Source organism: Podarcis bocagei (assembly GCF_964188305.1).
Source record: "Podarcis bocagei genome assembly, chromosome: 5".
In the NCBI taxonomy this organism is placed as follows: domain Eukaryota; kingdom Metazoa; phylum Chordata; class Lepidosauria; order Squamata; family Lacertidae; genus Podarcis; species Podarcis bocagei.
In genome coordinates, this window is record NC_138129.1 from 18,025,261 (window position 1) to 18,047,364 (window position 22,104).

The window sequence follows — 22,104 nt, forward strand, 5'->3', positions numbered from 1 at the left end:
CGCCCGCCGCAGCCGGCCCCTCCCCGCACCCTGCTCTCCTCCCCTCCCTTCCCATTGGCCCCGGAGGAGAGTCCGGCGTCCAGCCCCGGAGGTTTATAAAAGCCGCGCTCCCAGCCGTCGATGGGACCTTCTAACACCTGGAGCCGGCGCGTTTAGTGGTTATTTCTTTGTCTGTCTCTCTAGTTTTTTCCTCTTGCATGGAGTTAGATCTCTTGAAACCAGATCTCTTGAGAGCAAGCAGCCCGCCGCAACCACAGCCCCGACGGCCGATCGCGAAGTCCTTCCCCGAGGCTAGTTTGCGCCGGGGGAAACTCTCCTCTACCTTTTCTCGGCTTCTGCGCAGATCTTCGCATCGTTGCGCAGCGCGATCCTGTGGCTTAAAGCGCGCGGCTGTTAGCGGGGTCGGCACTTTCCTGCACGACCCTCTTAGTGCTGCTACCCCGTCGGGCTAGGAGCCCGCCTCTCTTTTTCCCTCACCACCTGCATTTAAATTCAACTTGCTGCATGCGAAGTTTTACCGGCTTCCTGCTGCGCGCGGCTTTTAAGGTTAGATCCAGCCTGTGGCCAAATCCCACCGAGCGCCGGAGCTCAGGTTAGATCCCTCCGCTGGAGAGAGAGACCCCGACGTGGTCGTGTGCGTCTCGATCCACGTGCGGCGAGCTCGATTCCTTCAGGCTCCCTCCCTCGGACCATTCCGGGCATCATGAGCGCCCCCTTAAAGCGAGCCCCTCTGCTGGGCTCCCTCGTGAAGCGGCGAGGCCCTGGCAGCGCTCCCGCCCCTCCGCAGCAGCAGCAGCTGCTGCCCACCTCGTCGGTGTGCGCCTTGCAGCCCAAGGAGGAGATGCCCGTCTGCCCCAGGCAGGCGCCCCACGCGCTTTCCGCGCTGCCTGGCCCCACCAAGTGGCCTCTGATGGGCAGCCTCTTGGACATCCTCTGGAAAGGGGGCCTCAAGAGACAGCACGAGACGCTGGTGAGTAACTTCTGCGAGACTCCACCACCAATCTTTACAGGTCCTATGGCACAAACCACCTGCGGGATGCCTTGGGTTCGAAATCCTTTTGGCACAGCCCCTAAAACAGCCCATAACTCAATGCTCCAGCAGAGGAAGCCACAAGTGTATATTCGAGATGCTGGGCATCTTGAATAAAAACTTGGGTCTCCAGTGGGCATAGCTGGAAGCCTTGACCGAGAGTGCTTCCAGACTATCTGCTTGCTGGGCGTTCATTATTATTTGTTTGCATGGTGTGTGTGTCAAATATATTGCGTGAAATTCTGTCAATTTCCAGTGCAATCACTCATCCCTTTCCTTATCCTTTGGGGAAAACTGATTGGTTGCACCAGACCTAAAGTTGCCAGTGTGTGATTGAGAGCCAGTGTGGTGTAGTGGTTAAGAGTGATAGACCCGTAATCTGGGGAACCGGGTTCGTGTCTCCGCTCCTCCACATGCATCTGCTGGGTGACGTTGGGCCAGTCACACTTCTCTGAAGTCTCTCAGCCCCACTCACCTCAGAGTGTTTGTTGTGGGGGAAGAAGGGAAAGGAGAATGTTAGCCACTTTGAGACTCCTTCAGATAGTGATAAAGCGGGATATCAAATCCAAACTCTTCTTCATCATCATGCTGCCTGAAAATAGCTGTAATCTGGAAGCGTCCATTGATGGATAGACCGGGGATACAAAACATGTGGTTTCGGACCAGTTGCTGTTCTAGAGTAAGGTTACCAGATGTCCCCGTTTCCCAGGGACAGTCCCCGGATTTACAAATCAGTCCCCATACAAAATCCATTGCAGTGTCCCTGGATTCATTGAAAAAAAATCTGGTAACCTTATCCTAGAGGGGAGTGATGCTGGCTTGCAGGTGCTTTATCTTCTACTCGCATTGTCACCTGGGGTGAATCTCCGTAAGCGCACACTTGTATGTGCAACTTGGATCCACAGTGGCTCTCCTCTTTACCCTCCCTTTCCTTCTCCCTTTGGCTGCAGGCCGATTACCACCGCAAGTTTGGCAAGATCTTCCGCATGAAACTCGGTGCTTTTGATTCAGTGCACATCGGTGCGCCCTGCTTGCTCGAGGCCCTCTACAGAAAAGAGAGTGCCTACCCACAGCGCCTTGAGATCAAGCCTTGGAAAGCCTACCGGGACTACCGTAAAGAGGGCTATGGCCTGCTTATCCTGTGAGTTAGGATTGAGTTAGGAGTTAGGATAGTGAGTGGCATGCATAGCTGGGGGCAGAGCCAGTGGGCAATGAAGGAAGGCACTCACAGCATCCTGCTGAAATCACTAAGCGTCACAAAACTTCCTATGATTGTAGTGGCTTGGCACGGAGTTCCAAGTGATGTTAAGAACAGAATGGTTTTCTCGTGCTTATAAATGTAGTTGGGGGGAAACCGCATTGATCAAGACCGAATCAAGCAACTGCTTTAATTTGCTTGATTGGTTTTTTGCGTTTGATTAAAAAACCCAAAAACTTCTGTACCTCTCCTCAGCTATTTGTGCCGTATGTGAATGTTGTTGAATAGAAGGTTGTCCACAGAAATTCTGGTCTATGGAGGTTTTACATTCATATTGTGAAAATAGTTCAGCACAAGCCATTTCAGAGCATCTTCTGTGTACAATCTGGTGCACTGTCAGCATCAAGCTGCATGTTATGCTGGGAGATCTCTGACTCCTCCTCTCTAAAATGCTTTTTAATAATAATAATTAATAATAGCAAGCTTTAGGAAAATCAACCAGTCTGGTCACAGCTCTGGGACTGGGAAAAGGGTCTGTGTTATTTTCTCTGCTTTAATATGTTTGCCCTCAGCAGAAAAAAATACAGGAGGAAAAAAAATAGGTATGGCGGGTGAAGCACTTTGAGATAAAATGCACTATCTTGCTAATGCCACCATCTTTCAAATCAGAAGGGGAATAGAGAGTGTGGGGAACATTCTGTGAAACTGATTTTGAGCGTCACTTTTGAAAACTACCCAGGAAGTGATGCTTTTAAGCATAAGACCATTTTTTACACTGTCAGATTCATCTTAGGCATTTTCTAACCTTCCTTGGCATATATTAGCATTTATCTGTAAATTGCTCAAACCTAGTATTTGCTCAAGGCACATCCAGCTAATATACTGCTTTTAGATTTCAGCCATCAGCATTTTCTGACATTTTGCATTAATCCACACACAGTGCTAACTTGAGTAGAAAATGTCAGCATTTGCAGCGTGTCTGGAATCTAGTATAGTAGACATGTGTAAATGAGGGTCTCTTTTAACTTCTTTCTCTTTTTCATTCACACAGAGAAGGGAAAGACTGGCAGCGAGTAAGAAGTGCATTTCAGAAGAAATTAATGAAGCCCACAGAAATTATGAAGCTGGACACCAAAATCAATGAGGTATTCATAAGGACTTATGCTTAATTTTGTCTTCTAAGTTGTTAAGGCTTTAATTCAATAGCCACTGAACACTGTAAGGCTTACTTCTCCGTAGACATGCATAGGATTAAACTGTAAAGCATCATGAAATCCAGTTTGGGTCTCATCCAGGCACAGATGTAATTGAATATTTTGAGCTACCTTGTTTGTGAATGGACTCATTTAGAAGAGGGAGTTAAGAAACAATCCCTGCAAAAATCTCAATTCTTTCACACACATAAATCCCTGCATGTAAAAACCTAGTATATCAAATAGAGGGCTATACTAGAACTTTCTCCCTGATGTGCCAAGTTTCTATATTCAGGGTGAGCTTTTATATGGAGTAATGCATGCAAAATGCAGTCCCCCATTTTCAGTTACAAAGGTTGAGTCCATTGAGACTATACACTTGATTTTGATGAATGCATGGCTCTGCAGTCAATCAGTTCCACAAGTTATGCGTCCATCTCTGCCTTTGGTATTGGCTGTGAATGGATTCACGTAACCAGACAAATGTTGGTTGCCAAGTAATGAGATTTTGTTTGCTAGTCTATAGAATCCAGCGTTCATTGGACCCTTTCAGTCTCACTTGATTTTTTTCCCCAGCACAAGGCAACTGAAGTTGTTGGTGCTCATGGTGGGAGCAGCACTGAACTGACTGGGCAATATTCAAGTTTTATCTATTGAAATTAATGAACCTAACATAGCCATGTTTATTAATTTCCTTGGGTCTACCTTATTAAAACTTAGTTGAATATCACCCATTGACTCCAGTTTGGAGGCTGCCAGAGAAATCCCCCTTTTCTCTGTAGATGTGCACCTATGATTTTGCAGGACTCATTAAATCCCAGTTTATTTGCCCACCCAGGGCAGAAACAAATTAACTTTTAAAAAACTTTTATTGATAAATGCAATACTTACAAACACAAACCAGGACACTAAACAAGCTTATTATACATAGATACATACACCTCTCAACTTAGATTACAAAAAAAGAAAACAAACATACAAACTAAACATACAGACATAAATCTTGACTTTCCTCCACCTATATGTGGCTTCCTTTGTTTCTTTTCTTCTTTTCGCAGTGTTATCAATATTATCAAACAAGTTAACTTGAGTTAGTTGAGACGTTACACTTGGAAGCGTCTTTACAAATCACAACAAAGATACTGTATTTTTTGCTCTAAAAGACTCACTTTTTCCCTCCTAAAAAGTAAGGGGAAATGTGTGTGTGTCTTATGGAGCGAATGCAGGCTGCGCAGCTATCCCAGAAGCCAGAACAGCAAGAGAGATTGCTGCTTTCACTGCGCAGCGATCCCTCTTGCTGTTCTGGCTTCTGAGATTCAGAATATTTTTTGTCTTGTTTTCCTCCTCCAAAAACTAGGTGCGTCTTGTGGTCTGGTGCATCTTATAGAGCGAAAAATACGGTACATTAATCATTTGCCCACTGCTGTGAGATATTCTCCAATAGCAGCTGATGTACACCAACCTTTACAGACATGAGGTGGAGCTAGTGAGTTGACTAATGATACAAGAACAAAGAATTCTCAGAGTGGTCTACAAACCTATCAGTACTAACAAAATGGAGTTTTTATAAAGCTGTGGAGCTTTATTTTCAGCTTAGAAGGGGGGCGGGAATAACACATTCCTGTACTATGGAACGTGTGTGTGTGTGCATGCGCACATATGTGCATTGCAAAAGAGTGTTTGTAAAAATAATGACCTGTGCATATTTTGCATTTCACCAATATTCCACATTTAATTTCTTTTCTAGGTTCTAGATGATTTTATGCATCGGATAGACACACTTTGTAACAAGAATGGAGAAATAGAAGATTTGTATTCTGAACTGAACAAATGGTCATTTGAAAGTAAGTTTCCCTTTAGCCTGGGGTAGGTAACAAAAGCACAAAGCATGCTGCCACTCTTCCTCTTCTCCATCTTCCTTTCATCGTGTGAACTGCAGTGACTGATAGTTTGCAGTCACTGGGATTTCCCCATCATATGGGGTAGATCCAAATTACATATTTGTGACTTTAAGCCCAGGCATAGGCAAACTCAGCCCTCCAGATGTTTTGGGACTACAACTCCCATCCCCCCTAGCTAACAGGGCTAGTGGTCAGGGATGAGGGGAATTGTAGTCTCAAAACATCTGGAGGGCTGAGTTTGCCCATGCCTGCTTTAAGCCTAAAGCCTGCCTTCAAGGATCACACTGTGCTCAGCCTGATGTAAGTAAGCCTCTTTTTGTTACTTTAAATAAGATTGTGGCGTCTTTATTCTTTTAAGAGGGATAAAAAGGGAACTTACCAGGAACATACAATTCAATACTAAATTGTATGATAGTGAGAGGCCTACACAAGCCTGCAACCAGCTATCTGCTGTGCTGTGTAAAGGGGAATGCACTCTGCTAAGTAAAAGGAACTTGCTAACGCAAGTTAGGAAGGATATTAATAAACAATATATCCTCTCTTGCCTTCCTGAACATTCCCACACTGCTACCCCAGTCATGTTGAACACATGAGCAGGTTCATTTATTCCCTCCCCCCCCCCCCAGTGTTCACGGCAGACTAGGGAAAGAATCACTCTATATGGGAAGAAGGAAGAGTACATGAATTTGAGTTCTGGCTGGGTGTGTAATGTCAAATGATGGTTTGGCATTGCATTTGAAATAAACCATAGTTCAGAGTGTGGCTGAACTCTTTGTTCCTCATCCCCAAACAAAATGAAATTTGTATATGCAGTTTGCTTGTCTATACCTCTCGTTGCTATGGGCTTTCCCTTCGCACCCCTTCTTCAGTTATATATAAGGATGTAAGTTATCTTCAGACAAGGATTTGTGAGGCTCTTTTTTCTTTTGCTTCTGCTATAAGATGCCCTGATGGCAGTGCATCGATCCTAACGGCTTCCTTTTCTATGATAGGTATTTGTCTGGTACTGTACGGGAAGAGGTTTGGGCTCCTGCAGCAGGACACTGGAGATGAAGGCCTGAACTTTATCAAGGCCGTAAAAACGGTATGAAAAAATGACACGCTGAACATTTTAGCCATTTGATGGACAGCAATGTAGGAAGTTGCCTGATGTAGCGGTGGTACACATAACTCTGAATAGTCTGTGATAGCCCTCTCCCAATCTAGTGTCCTTTGTACTTCAACTCTCACCAGGTTGGTGGGATGCAAATGCGCTGGTGGAGCCAATCCAGCACTCCTGCCAGCCCATTTGCATGTCACCATGCCCCTCCCCTTTCTGGTACGCTGCGGAAGCTCAACCAAGTGGAGGTCAGGTAAGGAGTGCAGTCTTGCTCCATCAAGGTTGGGGGGTGCTGATACAGTCAAACCTCTGTTTACCTAACCCTCTGGTTACGTACACTTCGGGATGCACATGCGGCAAACCCAGAAGTATTTTACCGGGTTTCACCCCACATGCATGTGCAGAAGCGGTCCTCAGGTTGCGGAAACCTTGGGATCCGACCGGACCTCTGGAACGGATCCTGTCCGCAACCAGAGGTACCACTGTATAGACCGACTGAAAGCAGATCTCCAGGGTTTCGGATGGGAGTCTTTTCCTACTCCTACCTGGAAATTATGGGAACTCTGCATGCAAAATGTGCTCTACCACTGACGATGTAGTTGTGACGTTCTCTAGAAAATAGTGGTTTCCTTAAGTAATTTTTGGCATGAATGGACCACTCATGGGAATGCACGATTGAGTAAATTGATTGAGTGAATTGACTAAAGGGTCTTTTATATCTAGAAGGAGCATGAATAAAGATGCTCAGGAGCTGCAGTAATTCTATTGACTCAGCCCTTCTATGCATTGCACAGAAATAGTACTTGGTGCCCAGTAGGATGGCTATGTTCTGCCTCCTCTGTTGGAGGCAGTATATGTCTCTGAATGCTGGCTGCTGGGAATTGCAAGTGGGAGAGTGCTGTTGCACCCAGGGGTCCAGCTTTTAGGCTTCCTGTGGACATTTGGCTGGCCACCAAGAACAGGAAGCTGGACCAGATGGTCTTCCAGGCTATTTCAGCTGGGCTCTTAACCAGATGCCTAGGAAACGCTTAAAGCAGGACCTGGGTGTGCTCTGCTCACTTGCAATTCCCAGCAATTGGTATTCCAAGACATACTATCTCCAACAGTGAAGGCAGACCATCAAGTACCATGACTAGTAGGCATTGACAGCCTTGTCCATGAACTGTTCACATCCTCTTTCAAAGCCGTTCTCTTCTCTGCTGCAATCACCGGTTTGATTCCTGCTCTTCTTTGTTTTAGTGCACATTTTGTTTCATTTTAATAATGCAGTTCACCTCTTCATTGCCATTTTGCAGATGATGAGTACATTTGGGAAGATGATGGTGACCCCCGTTGAGCTCCACAAAAGCCTGAATACTAAAGTTTGGCAGGCTCACACAAAGGCGTGGGACAATATCTTTAAGACAGGTAGCTGAACGCACCTTGTGGCAGTGGCGGTATTTTGCTTTGCATCTTACAATTTAGCAACTGTACTGCACTTGACCTGAAAGTTAATGTATCAATTACACTCGATATACATTTGAAGTCTTCTCTGTGGAGCACATGGCAGCATATCTGGAGTTAGCACGTGTTGTTTTTCACAACAACCCTGTGAGGTTGGTCAGACTAAAATATAGTAATTTCCCCATTAAGCTCCATGACTGAACCAATAATTAAAGCCAGATGTCCCTGGTCTGAGTTTAGTGCATTCCCTCCTACCCCCCCCCCAAAAAAAAAACCTGGCTTGCCAGAGTGGCTGTTTAGCTTCTTGTTATGTATGCCCACTATAAAATATGAAACTGAAATTGGTTATGGGGAGATATCAGGCTTGAGGGATCTAATTTCTTCTTTGCAAGAACCATGCGATCTACCAATTGGAGCCAGGTGCAAAAGAAATACACTCAAAGTAATGAATGCCGAGCCCTGGAATTTGTGTTTTTTCAGTACTAGAACTGAGTAGACCTCACAGTCCTTCCACACACAAAATCACTCCTGGGTGTGACGCATTCCTTATTTTGGTGGTATCACTTAAGATGGGGAGAAGGGCATCCTTTTGTTGCTCCCAGAGTTGGGAGCCTGAGATCCTTGCTGATCTACAACAGGCCTATCTTCTGCCCACCCCTAGCTAATTGGGTCACTCGAGTTCACCATGGAAGACTCAAAAGCTCTGGTAGAATAGACCAGTGTGTAAAGCAACTTCAGATTGCTTGGCTCTCTTCTCTCAAACAGCTGGCTCTCTGTTCTTCAGGCATTTCATAAGTGTATGCTGCAAGCTTCCTCTGAAGGAGCTCAGGGTAGCATTTCTGTAGCCTCACAATGACCCTGTGAGGTTGGTTAAGCTATGAGAGAGTAGCCTGCCTAAGATCAAAGCAGAGAGTTGAATCTGGTTTTCCCATATCCAAAATTCTTCCCCTTGCTCCCTTTTGCAAACAGAGTGGAAGGTGCAGTATTTAAAACTTTAGGCAGTGGCTAGCATGTTTGAATGATCCTCTCTGTTAAGTTGTGGGTGAACATATCAGACGACACAGCGATTCTTCAAACAGCTCTTGTTTATTCACAGGCCAGGACAGAACTGAACTGAAGGGTTCAGTCAGCTTGCTTATATAGAGCTCCAGTACAACGTTACTGTAACAACTTTCTAAAACTATCCAATCACTGAACGTCACTTTCAACCCCTTATTTGCATAACTATCTACAGTATCCCCCTGCTGGCCCAGGGTGATAACTTCAGTAAATAACACTCTCTATAATACAATACAATAAAAGCCTGCACATAGAAAACTATTCAGCGATTGTCCTCGACACCTAGTTTTCTGTGTGCAAGGAATTTCTGAAATGGAGGAACATTGCAACTTACAAGGCCTATAAGCATTGCTTTTGCTCAGTACTTCCTCTCTTCCCTCCCGCAGTGAAATGCTCCATTGACAGCAGGCTGCAGAAACACTCTGCCAACCCCAGCGAGGATTTTCTCTGTGACATTTACTTTGGGAGTCAGCTTTCAAAGAAGGAGCTGTATGCTGCCATCACGGAACTCCAGATTGCTGGAGTTGAAACGGTAAATCCTAGCTTGCTTCTCTGTATTCGTGGCAAGGATCCTCTTAACAGTCACCCAGCTAAAAAGATGATAGCCTCCTCTTTCCTGTGACCCATTTTCCTCATTTGATTTCCTCCCTTCTTGTTCTTACTAATTATCATCACCATCATTGCCATTTAATAGGTTGCAATCCTGTTCCTCCCCTGAACAATGCCTTAACATCTGCTAAGTCTCCCCTGGATTGTGCCAAGTTGTTTTTGATGCAACTTTTCAAAAATCTAAATACAGAAGGCCTAATGCAGGGATAGGGACGCGGGTGGTGCTGTGAGTTAAACCACAGAGCCTAGGGCTGGCTGATCAGAAGGTCGGCGGTTCGAATCCCTGTGACGGGGTGAGCTCCCGTTGCTCGGTCCCTGCTCCTGCCAACCTAGCAGTTCGAAAGCACCTCAAAGTGCTAGTAGATAAATAGGTACTGCTCTGGTGGGAAGGTAAACAGCGTTTCCGTGCGCTGCTCTGGTTCGCCAGAAGCGGCTTAGTCATGCTGGCCACATGACCCGGAAGCTGTACGCCGGCTCCCTCGGCCAATAAAGCGAGATGAGCGCCACAACCCCAGAGTCGGCCACGACTGGACCTAATGGTCCCTTTACCTATAATGCAGGGATGGAGAACCTATGGCCCTTCATTTTCTGGTACTGCAGCTTTCATCAGCCTCAGCTGGCATGGCCAATGGTCATGGGAGATGAGAGTTGGTTAGGTAACATATACAGTGGTACCTCGGGTTAAGAACTTAATTCATTCTGGAGGTCTGTTCTTACCCTGAAACTGTTCTTAACCTGAGATACCACTTTAGCTAATGGGGCCAGCCACTGCGCTGCCACCACCCAATTTCTGTTCTCATCCTGAGGCAAAGTTCTTAACCCGAGGTACTATTTCTGGGTTGTTGGAGTCTGTAACCTGAAGTGTCTGTAACCCGAGGTACCACTGTAGTGCGTCACTGATATCTCATTCCTCTCCTGATGTTTCTAAATGCCTTTTGTACTACAGTGGTACCTTGGTTCTCAAACGGCTTAGTTGCCGAACAAATTGGCTCCTGAACGCCGCAAACCCAGAAGTGTTCCAGTTTGCAGGCGTTTTTTGGAAGCCAAACATCCAACACGGCTTCCGACTGAGTGCAGGAAACTCCTGTAGCCAATTGGAAGCTGCGCCTTGGTTTTTGAACCGTTTCAGGAGTCAAAAAGACTTCCAGAACGGATTAAGTTCAAGAACCAAGGTTCCACTGTACTAGGAATCCAGGTGGTCTGAAGAAGAAGAAGAATATTTATATACCGCCCTATGCCTGCAGGTCTCCTAGGCTAGAGCAGAGCTCAGTTTTGAAACGTAAAGAAGCCAGCTGCAGATAATACATATAAATATTCTCCCATTGTGAAAGGCTTCATGTTGTTGTTGTTGTTGTTGTTGTTGTTGTTGTTGTTGTTGTTGTTGTTGTTGTTGTTGTTGTTGTAGCAGCTCCTTACTCATGTTAACGTAGCAGCCCTGAGTGAACTCAGTCAGTCTCTCTTACCATTTTGTAGACAGCCAACAGTCTACTCTGGGCTCTCTACAACATCTCCTGCAACCCTCACGTCCAGGCAAAGCTACTTGAGGAAATACAGGCTGTGGTCTCGGCTGAAGAGAACCCAAATGCTGAACATCTGAAGAAGATGCCCTATTTAAAGGCGTGCCTGAAAGAATCTATGAGGTAAATTTCCCTGCCTAGCATGAAAATAAACTGTCTCTTTTTTCTTTGGCTACACCCATTTAAAGCTATTCAAACAGGCGAAACTGACAGGGAAGATCAGAAACCAGGAAGATCAAGTATTTTTTAAAGACTGGAGTAAATTTATTTAAAAGACCACTGTAAACAGTTAAAACCATTGGCAGGGATATAATGACACTTGTAATGTGGAATTAACTATGGTAACCATGGATATATAACAGATGGATAATGGTATAAAATGCAAAAATTTAATCTTAAATATGGAACCCATGGAGGGAGGGAAGGAGGTCCGAAGGTTCAAAAGAACCTTTTATTTTAATGTTTGAAATGGTTAATGTTTAAATGTATAAAATTGTGTAAAACCAATTAAAAAGTAATTAAAAAGGTTAAGCATTTTGAACAGTTATGACTTCCCCTAAAGAATCTTGGGAACTGTAGTTTGTGAAGGGCGCTGAGAGTTGTTAGGAGCACCCTTAACAAACTAGAGTTCTCAGGATAATAATAATAATAATAATAATAATAATAATAATAATAATAATAATAATTTATTATTTGTACCCCGCCCATCTGGCTGGGTTTCCCTAGCCACTCTGGGCGGCTTCCACAGAGACCAAAAATACACTAAAATGTCACACATTAAAAACTTCCCATGGTGTCATCATCCGGCTCCTGGTAGATCTGTCTTTCAATCGTAGTAAAAAATGTGCTTCATTTTTTTGCTGTAGGTTAACTCCGTCTGTGCCGTTTACCACTCGGACCCTGGACCAAGAAATGGTCCTTGGAGACTACGCTCTTCCTAAAGGGGTGAGTCATATTTTCCAGCAGCAAAATTAACTTCAGATGCAAAGGACTTCCCCTGTCTAAGCTGTCGTGTACTGTGATTTATACATGGTATGGGTGTAGAATTGCAGCTGCAAAGTCACTTTTCTAACACATCGTACTCTTGAAGGAGCTACTTTTCGGAGTGCACAGTTAAGTCACTCCAATGGAATTTGAGCACCATAAGGTATAATCAATTATTGCGACAACGTGAGACGTATAGGGGGAAACAGAGTGTGTCTAGCTGGCTTGACATGTTGCTTTGCAGTGCAGGTCAGTTTGACTTAATTTATGAAAGAGGTTCCTGAGATCAAGCTTGCCTGGAAAACACACCCTCTCCAGGCTTCGCACATTTTCTTCTGACGTAGCTCTTATGCCTTTAATACTGACAGGCAAAAATGCTCATCCAGATCTGCCTCACCGTTTCCCCCCAAAGAAACCCAATCTTTTCCACTGAATCAGAGCCAATGGCAATCGAGTTTTCTCTGGATTGATGTTTTCTCAATTTATCACTTAAAGAGCAGGTTTTCTGGGGGGAAGCTATGGGGCAACTGCTTGGATCCATGCTAAGCACAGGGCAAGCTCAAGTCTGGATGAGCCTTCAGTGCAGCTCCCCACCCCCACCCCCATGTGGTAATCTGCTGCAGCAGAAACAGCACCGGTTGAATTTCTGAGTTTTCCACTATTAAAGGTATAGGCCTGAAAATTTGGGTGCAGACTGAAGCCTGATGACATCTGGATCAAACTAAGCTTTGTCTCACATTGCACCTTGTTTGCTTGGTGTGTTTTTTTTAAAAAGCACGCTTAGCCTTTAAAACACTCACAGGCAAGAGAATAGTATCTATTTTCTACTCTGAATTGGCTCTGAAGGCAATTTCACTGAAAGATTAAGGCTTCATCTGCTTTCTTCCGTTTTGAAACCCCTGCCTGGAAATAAATCCCAACTTGAAGTTTGTTTGGAGCTTCTTAGAATTTTTCTTTAAAGTCTCCTGGCTGTTGCTCCATGCTTTTCTCGCTTGCCTTGGAAGCGCAACAGCCTTTGATGCGACATCATGGTTCTGTCAGAGAATACAGCTTTTCATTTTTCCTGCAGCCCTTTTTTTCCATTAGCAACACAAGGCTTGATGTTCTGTCTTTAGAAAAAATGCACCTGGCTGACCTTCACTCCCCTCTCTCGCTCGCCCCATGCTGTTTTCCATGTTTACAGACGGTGTTGATGATCAACAGCCATTCTCTGGGATGCAACGAAGAATACTTCAATGACTGGACTCAATTTAAGCCAGAGCGTTGGCTCCAGAAGAACATAAATCCTTTTGCTCATGTTCCGTTCGGGATTGGAAAAAGGATGTGCATCGGACGCCGCCTGGCAGAGCTACAGCTTCAATTAGCTCTCTGTTGGGTAAGATGTTTGCAATTACATCTTCTCACCCTCCTTCAAATAGCAGTCACAGTGTGTGTGTGTGTGTGTGTGTGTGTGTGTAGGGCTGAGTACGTAAAAATTTACCTATGCCCCAGCCTTCATCACAAGACCCTAAGGTGTGTTCCATACATCAAATCCTGCTAAGTTTCACATGGAGTAAACCCATTGAAATTATCGGACCTAAGTAAGTCGTGTGCAATTAGCATTGAATGTTGTTGTTGTTGTTTAGTCGTGTCCGACTCTTCGTGACCCCATGGACCAGAGCACACCAGGCACCCCTGTCCTCTACCACCTCCCGCAGTTTGGTCAAACTCATGCTGGCAGCTTCGAGAAAAACTGTCCAACCATCTCGTCCTCTGTCGTTCCCTTCTCCTTGTGCCCTCAATCTTTCCCAACATCAGGGTCTTTTCCAGGGAGTCTTCTCTACTCATGAGGTGGCCAAAGTATTGGAGCCTCAGCTTCAGGATCTGTCCTTCCAGTGACACTCAGGGCTGATTTCCTTCAGAATGGATAGATTTGATCTTCTTGCGGTCCATGGGACTCTCAAGGCTCTCAAGCATTGAATACACCCATATAAAAGAAGTGGGTGAAACTGTTAGGTACCCCCCTCCCCTGGGCCATGTGAACAGGTGGGAGGTGCTGCTCACTTGTCAGTCATATTGGACATCACAGCGAGGGATTAGCCTGCCATGTTAAACTTGGTATGGATCATAGCCGTGTCATTGTGAGTAGGTTCAGACTAACCCTTAGTTACAAGTTGGGATGAGTTCCTTCCCACAGGTGCTCACTAGGGTGAGTTTGAGCAGCCCGGGTTTGATTCCTTCTGTCTTTGTGTTGCAGCTTATACGGAAGTATCAGATTGTAGCGACCGATGACAAGCCGGTGGAAACGCTGCACTTGGGAATCCTCATCCCCCATCGAGAAGTTCCCATTGCATTCAGAAGGCGATAAAGGTAAATGAAGCTGGAGCTCTGTGGCCAGGCTGGTCCCAGAAAATGGCATCTTAATGGACTCTCTTCTTGGCTCACTTCTTATAGGGTTGCCATATTGAAAGTGAAAATCTGGACAAGTTGTTGAGCACATGTTGGGGGGTGTTGTTGAGCTTTTAAAAGTTTTGCCATACATTCCAATTTTCCCAGACATTTTGCCAATTTCTGCCCAGACACTGCTTGTGATTGCATTATTCCAGCTATGCCTGGGAAATTCCGGGTGTATGGCAACCCTACGTAATTCGTGTTTCTGAAAGTTAGGCAGTGCCTGAGTTTTACAGAGCTTCCTGAAGAGTTACAGTAGATTCAAAAATGTGTTTCTGCTTTTCATGAGACATTGGCTCAATAAGAGCTTTTTTCTTGTCCGCTCCATCTGTTCCTGAACATTGAAAACACCACCATGCCATAATTTGCTGCGAGGTTATACAGTGAAACTATGAAATGAGCAGAACTGGCTTTTCATTTAACTATCATCCTAGAGCCAGGATGGGGAAACACTTGGCCAGCTGACAATACTCAGAGCGGCAAGGGCTCCTGGCTGATTCTAGCTTCTATATATTTTCAGAGCAAATTTCTAGCCCTCATTTTTGCAGAGCAATCGGGAAGAACAGAAGGAAGCCGGAAGCCAGGAGACAGCTACCATCCAGCCTACATTTCAAAAGTGTGCACAAACCATGTTAACCACATGATAAATTTTCCAATATGGCTTGTGCAAGATCGACCTCTAAATACCATCAGTGGACTACTAAGATAATTGATTACTTTGACCATGTAAATGTGTAAATGTTCTTTTCTCTCTCCCTCAGATACTTTTTGAAGGAAGACAGTTGCTTGAGTGCTGCCTTTTCTGAAGACAACCCCCTTGAATGCTTGGCACCCAACCTCCTTCAGCAACCAGGGGCTAAGCATGTTTTGACCTATGTGCTGCTGGCGGAAGAGAGATCAAGGAGCATCTGAAGTTAGCTTTGACCTTGCTTTGGGGGGCAGATCTGGCAAACCATGCACCTAAGTAATCTTTTGAATACTGCAATGAAAACCAACAAGGACCAGCCTTTATTTTAAAAGGTGCAAACTGAGAAAACAGCAAAAAGACTGGTGCGAGACAATGGATCTTTTCATGCAGCCCTGACAAAAAAATCCATTTCTGTTCACCTGCCCGTGTGAAATCTACTGGTCGTGGCTCAGTACATCCTTCATGTTAGATGTTTTTAAGATCAACTGGCCAAGGGTGGATGAAATGATACAGTGAGTTCAGTGCTGAGGTGTAGGGGGAGGAAAATTTTGCTGTTTCTCACATCCTGCAGGAATTGTGTAGGTTTTTTAAAGTGAGGGTTTCTGTCTGCTGCAGGTCTCGCTCAGCCTACCTCCTTTTACAAAGGTATGTTGTGATAAGGAGAAAGAAGCACTCCTAGAGGGTCCTGGTGTTTATATTTTTTAAAATATTTTTTTACAAAGGGGAGAAAAACTGCACTAAATCCATTTCCCTTTATATATTTGTTAAAACTCAGAGCCTTGCTGCAGTAGCCGTGAAACTTTTACCATTATATGATTTTGATAAAAACTGTATTTGGGGGGAAAAACCAACAAAGTACCAAACCTCTGCTGAGGGTTCACACTGCAGAAAATGTGGACTGATTCAGGCTAGCTCCGCCTGGAATATCCCCATAGGCTCTACATAGTTCTTCATGCTCATGAACAGACCATTACAGGGAATCCAGTGCTCTGATGCTCTGGATAACAACTTGACAGGACTGGTGGGGTGTGCACAGGCCTACAGAACTGCTCTAGTTTTTAAAAACGCACTTGCCCATTTCAGGTCTTGTGCTTATGGGTTGAAGAGACTAATTCAGTACAGTCAGGCCTGCATAAGGCATGACTCACCAAGCCACACACAGCACCCCAGTAATGTACTGGAGCCTACCAGGGGCTGCCCAGAATGCTTTGGGGTTGTTGTTTTTTGTGTAATGTGGGTAATGTCTGAAGCACCTTGGCTGCCGAAATAAGTGGCTTTTTTCACACAATGCATGAATGAATGAACTCACAAAAATTTGCTGCTGCAAGGCGATGTGATGGGCTTTAGCTTGGATGGCTCTGAAATGGGATTGGACATTGTCATCTGTATGGTTGTATGTAGCCTCCCAGGTTCAGAGGCACAATTGCTTCTCAATATCAGCTGCCGGGAGCTACAATAGGTGAGGAAGAATCCCTTCCACAACTTGTTTGTTAGACAGTGTGGGGAACAAGTTGCTGCTCTACATGGACCATTGCTCTGATCCATTGCAAGTGATCTGGTGGTCTTGTATTCAGCTTGGAGAGGCGCAGAGACACACTTCAGCATCATGATCTGCAGTAGCATATGAGCAGCATTATTCATGTTTTCACCCATTCCTGAATAATATACGCACAGCTTCCTTGTGGTGGTGTTGGAGGGTTTTTTTTACATGAATTTTTGTGTTTTTTCTATTTTAAATAAACATTTTTTATATAACAAAGATCCTTGTACACTTTGGAGAACTGTCAACAGATGCTGATTTATTGTACAGAATTGCTATTTTTTCAGTGTTCGGAATTTCTCTTGTTGATACCTAAACACACGCTTTTTTGTAATAAAAAAGAATTTCCAGATATGATGCCTCTACTTGTATTGAACATATCATCCAGTATTGTTTTAGAAAGTCACCTACAATCTTTGTGAGTTGCTCATATTTTGCCACCAGCTCAGAAGAAAAAAATCCAAGCTCTATGTGCTGGGCCCGGGGGTAACCTGTGAAACACGGTCCAGGACCGGTCCAGAATCCAAAGGTTCTGCTAGGAGTCAGTCCGATAGGTCCAAGGCAGGACACGAGGCAGGAAACGAGGCAAGGACAGGTACAGGATCTCAGGCAGGATCTAGCATACAGCAATGTTGCTCCCGCAACCTGGGGCAGGGTCTGACAGCCTTTTATCTTTGTCGGGGTAGCGGCCAGTCCTGATCCCCCAGCGACTCACCTCCCTGTTTCGCCTGGAGACAAGCACTCCTCCTGCGAGTACTCCGGTCTCTCCTTCTTTCAGACCTTAGTCTCTGCAGCTCGGGAGACATCGGTGGGTTACTAGACCCAGGGGCCACCTCAGCCTCACCTGACCAAACCGGTAGTGGAGCAGCTGTAAGTGATGGCCCAGCTGAAGGCAACGAGGTAATCCCGGCATCTGGAGCCAGTGCAGGCTCAGGCCCCTGACTCGGCCCAGCTGGTGTTTGTTGCAGGGGAACCTGTGCAGACTGGGACTCCTCTGGTTCCGAGCCCGAGTCCTAGGCCATCACACTCTAGTGTCTGAGAGCTACTCAAAAGAACTTTACTCAGAACTTTACTTGCACCATGGCTTAAGAGATCACCTGCAAGTCCATGAGGAACTATCAACCTGTTGAACCCACCGGTGGCTGATTAGTGCAAGGATTGCTGATCTTGAGAGTTTACAGTAGGGTTTGTCAACAGTTTTCAGATATTTAAAATGTAAGGAAGAGACAAAATCTCTGTGTGTGTGTGATACCTGAAGCACCACAAGCAATATATTTTTTAACTACAAAGAAAGCTAAATTCCACATTAGGAAGAACTAGTAGGATCTGCAATCAAATGTTGCTGTGTAGCCTCTTCATCTAGCAGGTGTGCTCCTATTCAGTCAACCCTGCTCGCCTCCAAAATAGTACAAGATGTAAGGAACTCAAGAAGGGGGACACACACACACACACAAAATAACATTTTTCATTTCCAGCTATACGAGTATTATTTCACTACTGAGCATGCTCACTCTTCTAGGGTTGTTTTTGGAGTATTTCCACCAGTAAGGGTCATTAAAAAGAGATGGCGAAGAGCTCCGAAAAAGACCTCTCCAATGGAGTGAGGGGGCAGTAAAATGACAAATGCAATTCAATGTAAGCAAGTGCAAAGTGATACATGCCTTTGCAAACCAACAAAGAAACAAACCACCCACCTAATTTCACATATAGGCTCATGGGCTCTGAACAGGTGATGATTTGGGGATGCAGTGCACAGTTAATGAAGATGTTAGCCTCATGTGTGACAGCTCTAAAAGGCAAATCCCATGCTAGGGATCATCAGGAAAGGGACTGAAAGTAAAACTGTGCACTAGTCACCTTGACTCAAAAAGGATACTGCAGAGCTGGAAAAGGCTCAGAAAAGGGCTACCAAAATGATCGACGATGACTCTATGAAGAAAAGTGGTGGCATTTGGGACTTCTTAGTTAAGGGGAAAGGTGGGTAAGAGGCCGCGTACGGAAGTATATAAAATTATGGGTGGCATGGAGGAAGTTTTCTCCCTGTCTTATAACCCTAGAACCCATGGACATCAATACAGCTGAATGTTGGAAAATTTGTGACAGATAAAAGAAAGGGCTTCTTCACGCAGCACGTAGTTCAGCTATGGAACTCTCTCCCACTGGAGCCAGGGACGGCCAGCAATTTGGATGGCTTTAAAAGAGGATGGGACCAAGTCATGGACAAGGCTATTCTCTGCCTCCAGAGTCTGAGGCAGTGATGCTTCTGAATGGCAGCTGCTGGGAAAACCCAGGACGGAAGAGGACTCTTATGCTCAGATCCTGTTTACGATTTTCCCACAGGCATCTGGGTGTCCACTGTGAGATCAGGATGCCACCCTGTTCCAGCCAGCTCTTCTTACGTTAACCAAGATAGGGTGGCAGACTTCCCATATTGCAGATTTTGCAGGCTGTTCCAAGTATGAGGCATTGGAGCAATATTTTATCTGCACAGTGCGGCATTCATCCTTCCACAAAGCCTATATATCAATGCATTATGACAACTTGTGGCAGCTGAAATTACAATCTATTTTACATAAGACCTTTATCTCAGGTGCATAAATCCTAGTGTCTGAATTCCCAAAACACACACTCTTGAGTTATAGGTATATACACGCCTCACTTTCTGGGACTATCGCCTACTCAACTGCAAAACTGCAAGATGTTTGGCACAAAAGCCAAGTTGCTGACACAATAAGACAGATAAACAACTATATTGTAGATCTTACATGTCACCAACTTGGCTTTTACACTTGTAAAATCAGCATCCAAACTGAAATAGTCCTCAGGCAATTCAGAACAAACCTGTTAAGCTTGCCTTTAGGGTTTTGTTTTTGCTTCATGGACAACAATATATAGTATGAGCTTTGGTGGTCTACATTGAAATGCAACTTCCTTTTAAAATATTTGCATCATTTTGTTATACTTTTCTGCATCAGTCAATATGTAAGCTAGTTGGTAAAAAAGTGGTTTTAAATAGTTATATTTGTCTTGTATTTTGCTTTTCAAAATATATAAATTAAAATTATTTTTTCAATACAACACATTTTTCCAAAATGATTGATTGATTGACACCTGCCTTTCTCCCCGATGGGGCTCAAAACGACTTAGGGATAAAAATGGAAATAGGGACGCGTCCTAAGGAAATATAGAAAATTCCAGGATCAAAGCAGAAACCAGAACAGCTTCTGTAAATCTGGGACTGTGGTTGGAAAATAAGGACGCTTGGAGGGTCTGTAAATGGCACTCGTCATGCTTTCCCCGGAGCTGCACTCATGGGCAGCCTACTCTCTCCTCCTTTCCTTCTTTCCCTACCTGCCACTCAAGGATCATTTTTCAGTTGTCTTCCCAACTTCAAAGCACTGCCAGAGGCAGTATGCCTCTGAATACCAGTTACTGAGAATGGCAAGAGCTGTTGTGTTAATGTTCTCATGGTGGGCTTCTTACAGGCATCTGGGTGGTCATGATGAGAACAGGAATCTGGACTAGATATGCCTTTGGCCTGGCCCAGCTGGGCTGCTCTTTTTTCTTTTGTTATAATTTATTTAATCGTTTTTTCAATACAAACAACAACTGCAGAAGACACATACAACAAAAACCACAATAACACTAATAACACAATTTGACAATTCAGATTTGAATACTGATATACCTACACCTTTTTAACAATATTTTCCCACCTCTCCTCCCCCTACTTCCCACCACTGTCTGCCTTATTGCTTAAATATTCCTTCCAGATTTCTTCATATTGATCCATTCTTAATTTGCGTCGACATGCAATTCGTTCGTATGTAGCTACTCTGTCCATATTACCAATCCATGTGCTCAATGGAATCTTTTTGCGGCTCTTCCAATTCATCAAAACAAGTTTCTTTGCTTCTAATATGGCACGGTACATCCATTTTTCCTTAAGTTCTCCTGAAATAAATTGTGGGACCTTCTGGTTCTACAAAAGAGGTACTTGAAAGGGTTTCCCTTGCAGGTGGTTCTGATTACTGGAATCTGATTACGAGATGGAAGGCTAATTCATGCATTTTCCCCCTGTGATGCGTGCCACAGGCATCCTCCTCCACTTCTCTTCTCTCCCCCAATAGACTCAGTCAGATGCTGCTGCATTCATGACAAATCAGTGAGAAACCGATCTAAAAAAGATTAGCCTACAACAGAAATGTGTGCCAGAGCGTGGGTGGTGCTAAGCACGACTTTGCGGACAAATGAATTCCAGACTTTTCAACAAGTGTTATGAAACTGAACTCACATCCTCTTTGCCTAATTCCTACTTTTGCATTGTTTTGAAGAGTATGAAGCCATTAGAAGCATGGAGTGGGAATTAACTGTTCTCGGGCCATGTGTGTGACACAAAGAGGAAGAAACTCTGAAAGGGGGGCATCAGGGACACATGAAAAATGTTTATGGACTTTACAGGACACTGCTAAGGGGCATTGTTCTACAACAGTGCCATGGCATATGCACTCAATTTATACCTGCAGGTACCTTAAGGCAAATTAAAGTGGCAGTGGCTGGGGTTTCTTGGTCCCTGTGCTTTGCCCGGGCCATCCCCTAACAAGAACTGGGTCTTTTTCACTGAAATCAACTAGGGTTGTTACTAGTGCTAAATTGTTTACTCAAGCTCAGATTCTCTTGCTCCTTGTTAATAAGACTAGCACTTTTATTCTCCTTCTAAACAGTAAAAAGCCTTGATTTGAAACTCCATTTTACTGATAAATATCCTGTGAATAGGTTGTTGCGGGGACAACTCTATACCACTTTCTGGCATCCTTGGTTGCAAACATAATTTGATCAGGGTGAATTGAAAGGACATGAGCAGGTAACAACAACGACAACAACATATTATTTATACCCCGCACATCTAGTTGGACTTCCCCAGCCATTCTGGGCGGCTTCCAACAAAATATTAAAATACAGTAATCCATCAAACATTAAAAGCTTCCCTAACAGGGCTGCCTTCAGATGTCTTCTAAAATTTGGTAGTTGTTTTTCTCTTTGACATCTGGTGGGAGGGCGTTCCACAGGGCAGGTGCCACGACCGAGAAAGCCCTCTGCCTGGTTCCCTGTAACTTGGCTTCTCGCAGTGAGGGAACTGCCAGAAGGCCCTTGGTGCTGGACCTCAGTGTCTGGGTAGAATGATGGGGGTGGAGAAACTGATGGTTTCAAGGGACCTTGGACATATGCCATTGATTTACTTCATTCGCCTGTTGTGACAGGTAGTAGAATGGTCTTCTTCCCAGAAATTAACTTTATCCAAAGGTCATTAGTTTGTTTATTAGTAGCTGGTGGACATCAATCCACCATTTTGTTCACTCAGAATGGTAGAAGGATGGATTCCCCTCCCCTCACCCCCACCCCACATTTCTTG

At 44.6% G+C, this 22,104-nt stretch overlaps 1 protein-coding gene and 1 long non-coding RNA gene across 3 annotated transcripts; one reads left to right on the forward strand and one right to left on the reverse strand.

The window, feature by feature from the left end:
• The first annotated feature begins 55 nt into the window (after positions 1-55).
• On the forward strand, positions 56-16,405 carry CYP24A1 (cytochrome P450 family 24 subfamily A member 1). Of its 2 annotated transcripts, none has more exons than XM_081196358.1 (12): positions 56-158; positions 1,981-2,171; positions 3,280-3,373; positions 5,169-5,265; positions 6,315-6,406; positions 7,717-7,828; positions 9,310-9,455; positions 11,006-11,172; positions 11,916-11,994; positions 13,217-13,408; positions 14,270-14,382; positions 15,225-16,400. In XM_081196358.1, exons 2-11 carry the CDS (start codon positions 2,017-2,019, stop codon positions 14,378-14,380), a joined length of 1,245 nt encoding a protein of 414 aa, XP_081052484.1. In that variant the 5' UTR covers positions 56-158; positions 1,981-2,016; the 3' UTR covers positions 14,381-14,382; positions 15,225-16,400. The 2 variants fall into 2 exon arrangements, with proteins under 2 accessions (XP_081052484.1, XP_081052483.1); XM_081196357.1 differs by having other exon boundaries at positions 150-970; positions 15,225-16,405.
• A 19-nt stretch (positions 16,406-16,424) lies between these two features.
• On the reverse strand, positions 16,425-17,509 carry LOC308588363. The gene is made up of 2 exons (XR_014008640.1): positions 16,632-17,509; positions 16,425-16,601 (listed from the first exon to the last, which is right to left on the reverse strand). It is a non-coding gene; the product is annotated as an uncharacterized lncRNA (long non-coding RNA).
• Between the last annotated feature and the right edge of the window lie 4,595 nt (positions 17,510-22,104).

Coding starts and splice junctions, on each gene's coding strand:
- CYP24A1 (XM_081196357.1), top strand. CDS start 704: ATGAGCGCCCCCTTAAAGCGAGCCCCTCTGCTGGGCTCCCTCGTGAAG. Junction 11,173..11,915: donor TGCCTGAAAGAATCTATGAG/GTAAATTTCCCT, acceptor TTTTTGCTGTAG/GTTAACTCCGTCTGTGCCGT. Junction 11,995..13,216: donor ACTACGCTCTTCCTAAAGGG/GTGAGTCATATT, acceptor CCATGTTTACAG/ACGGTGTTGATGATCAACAG.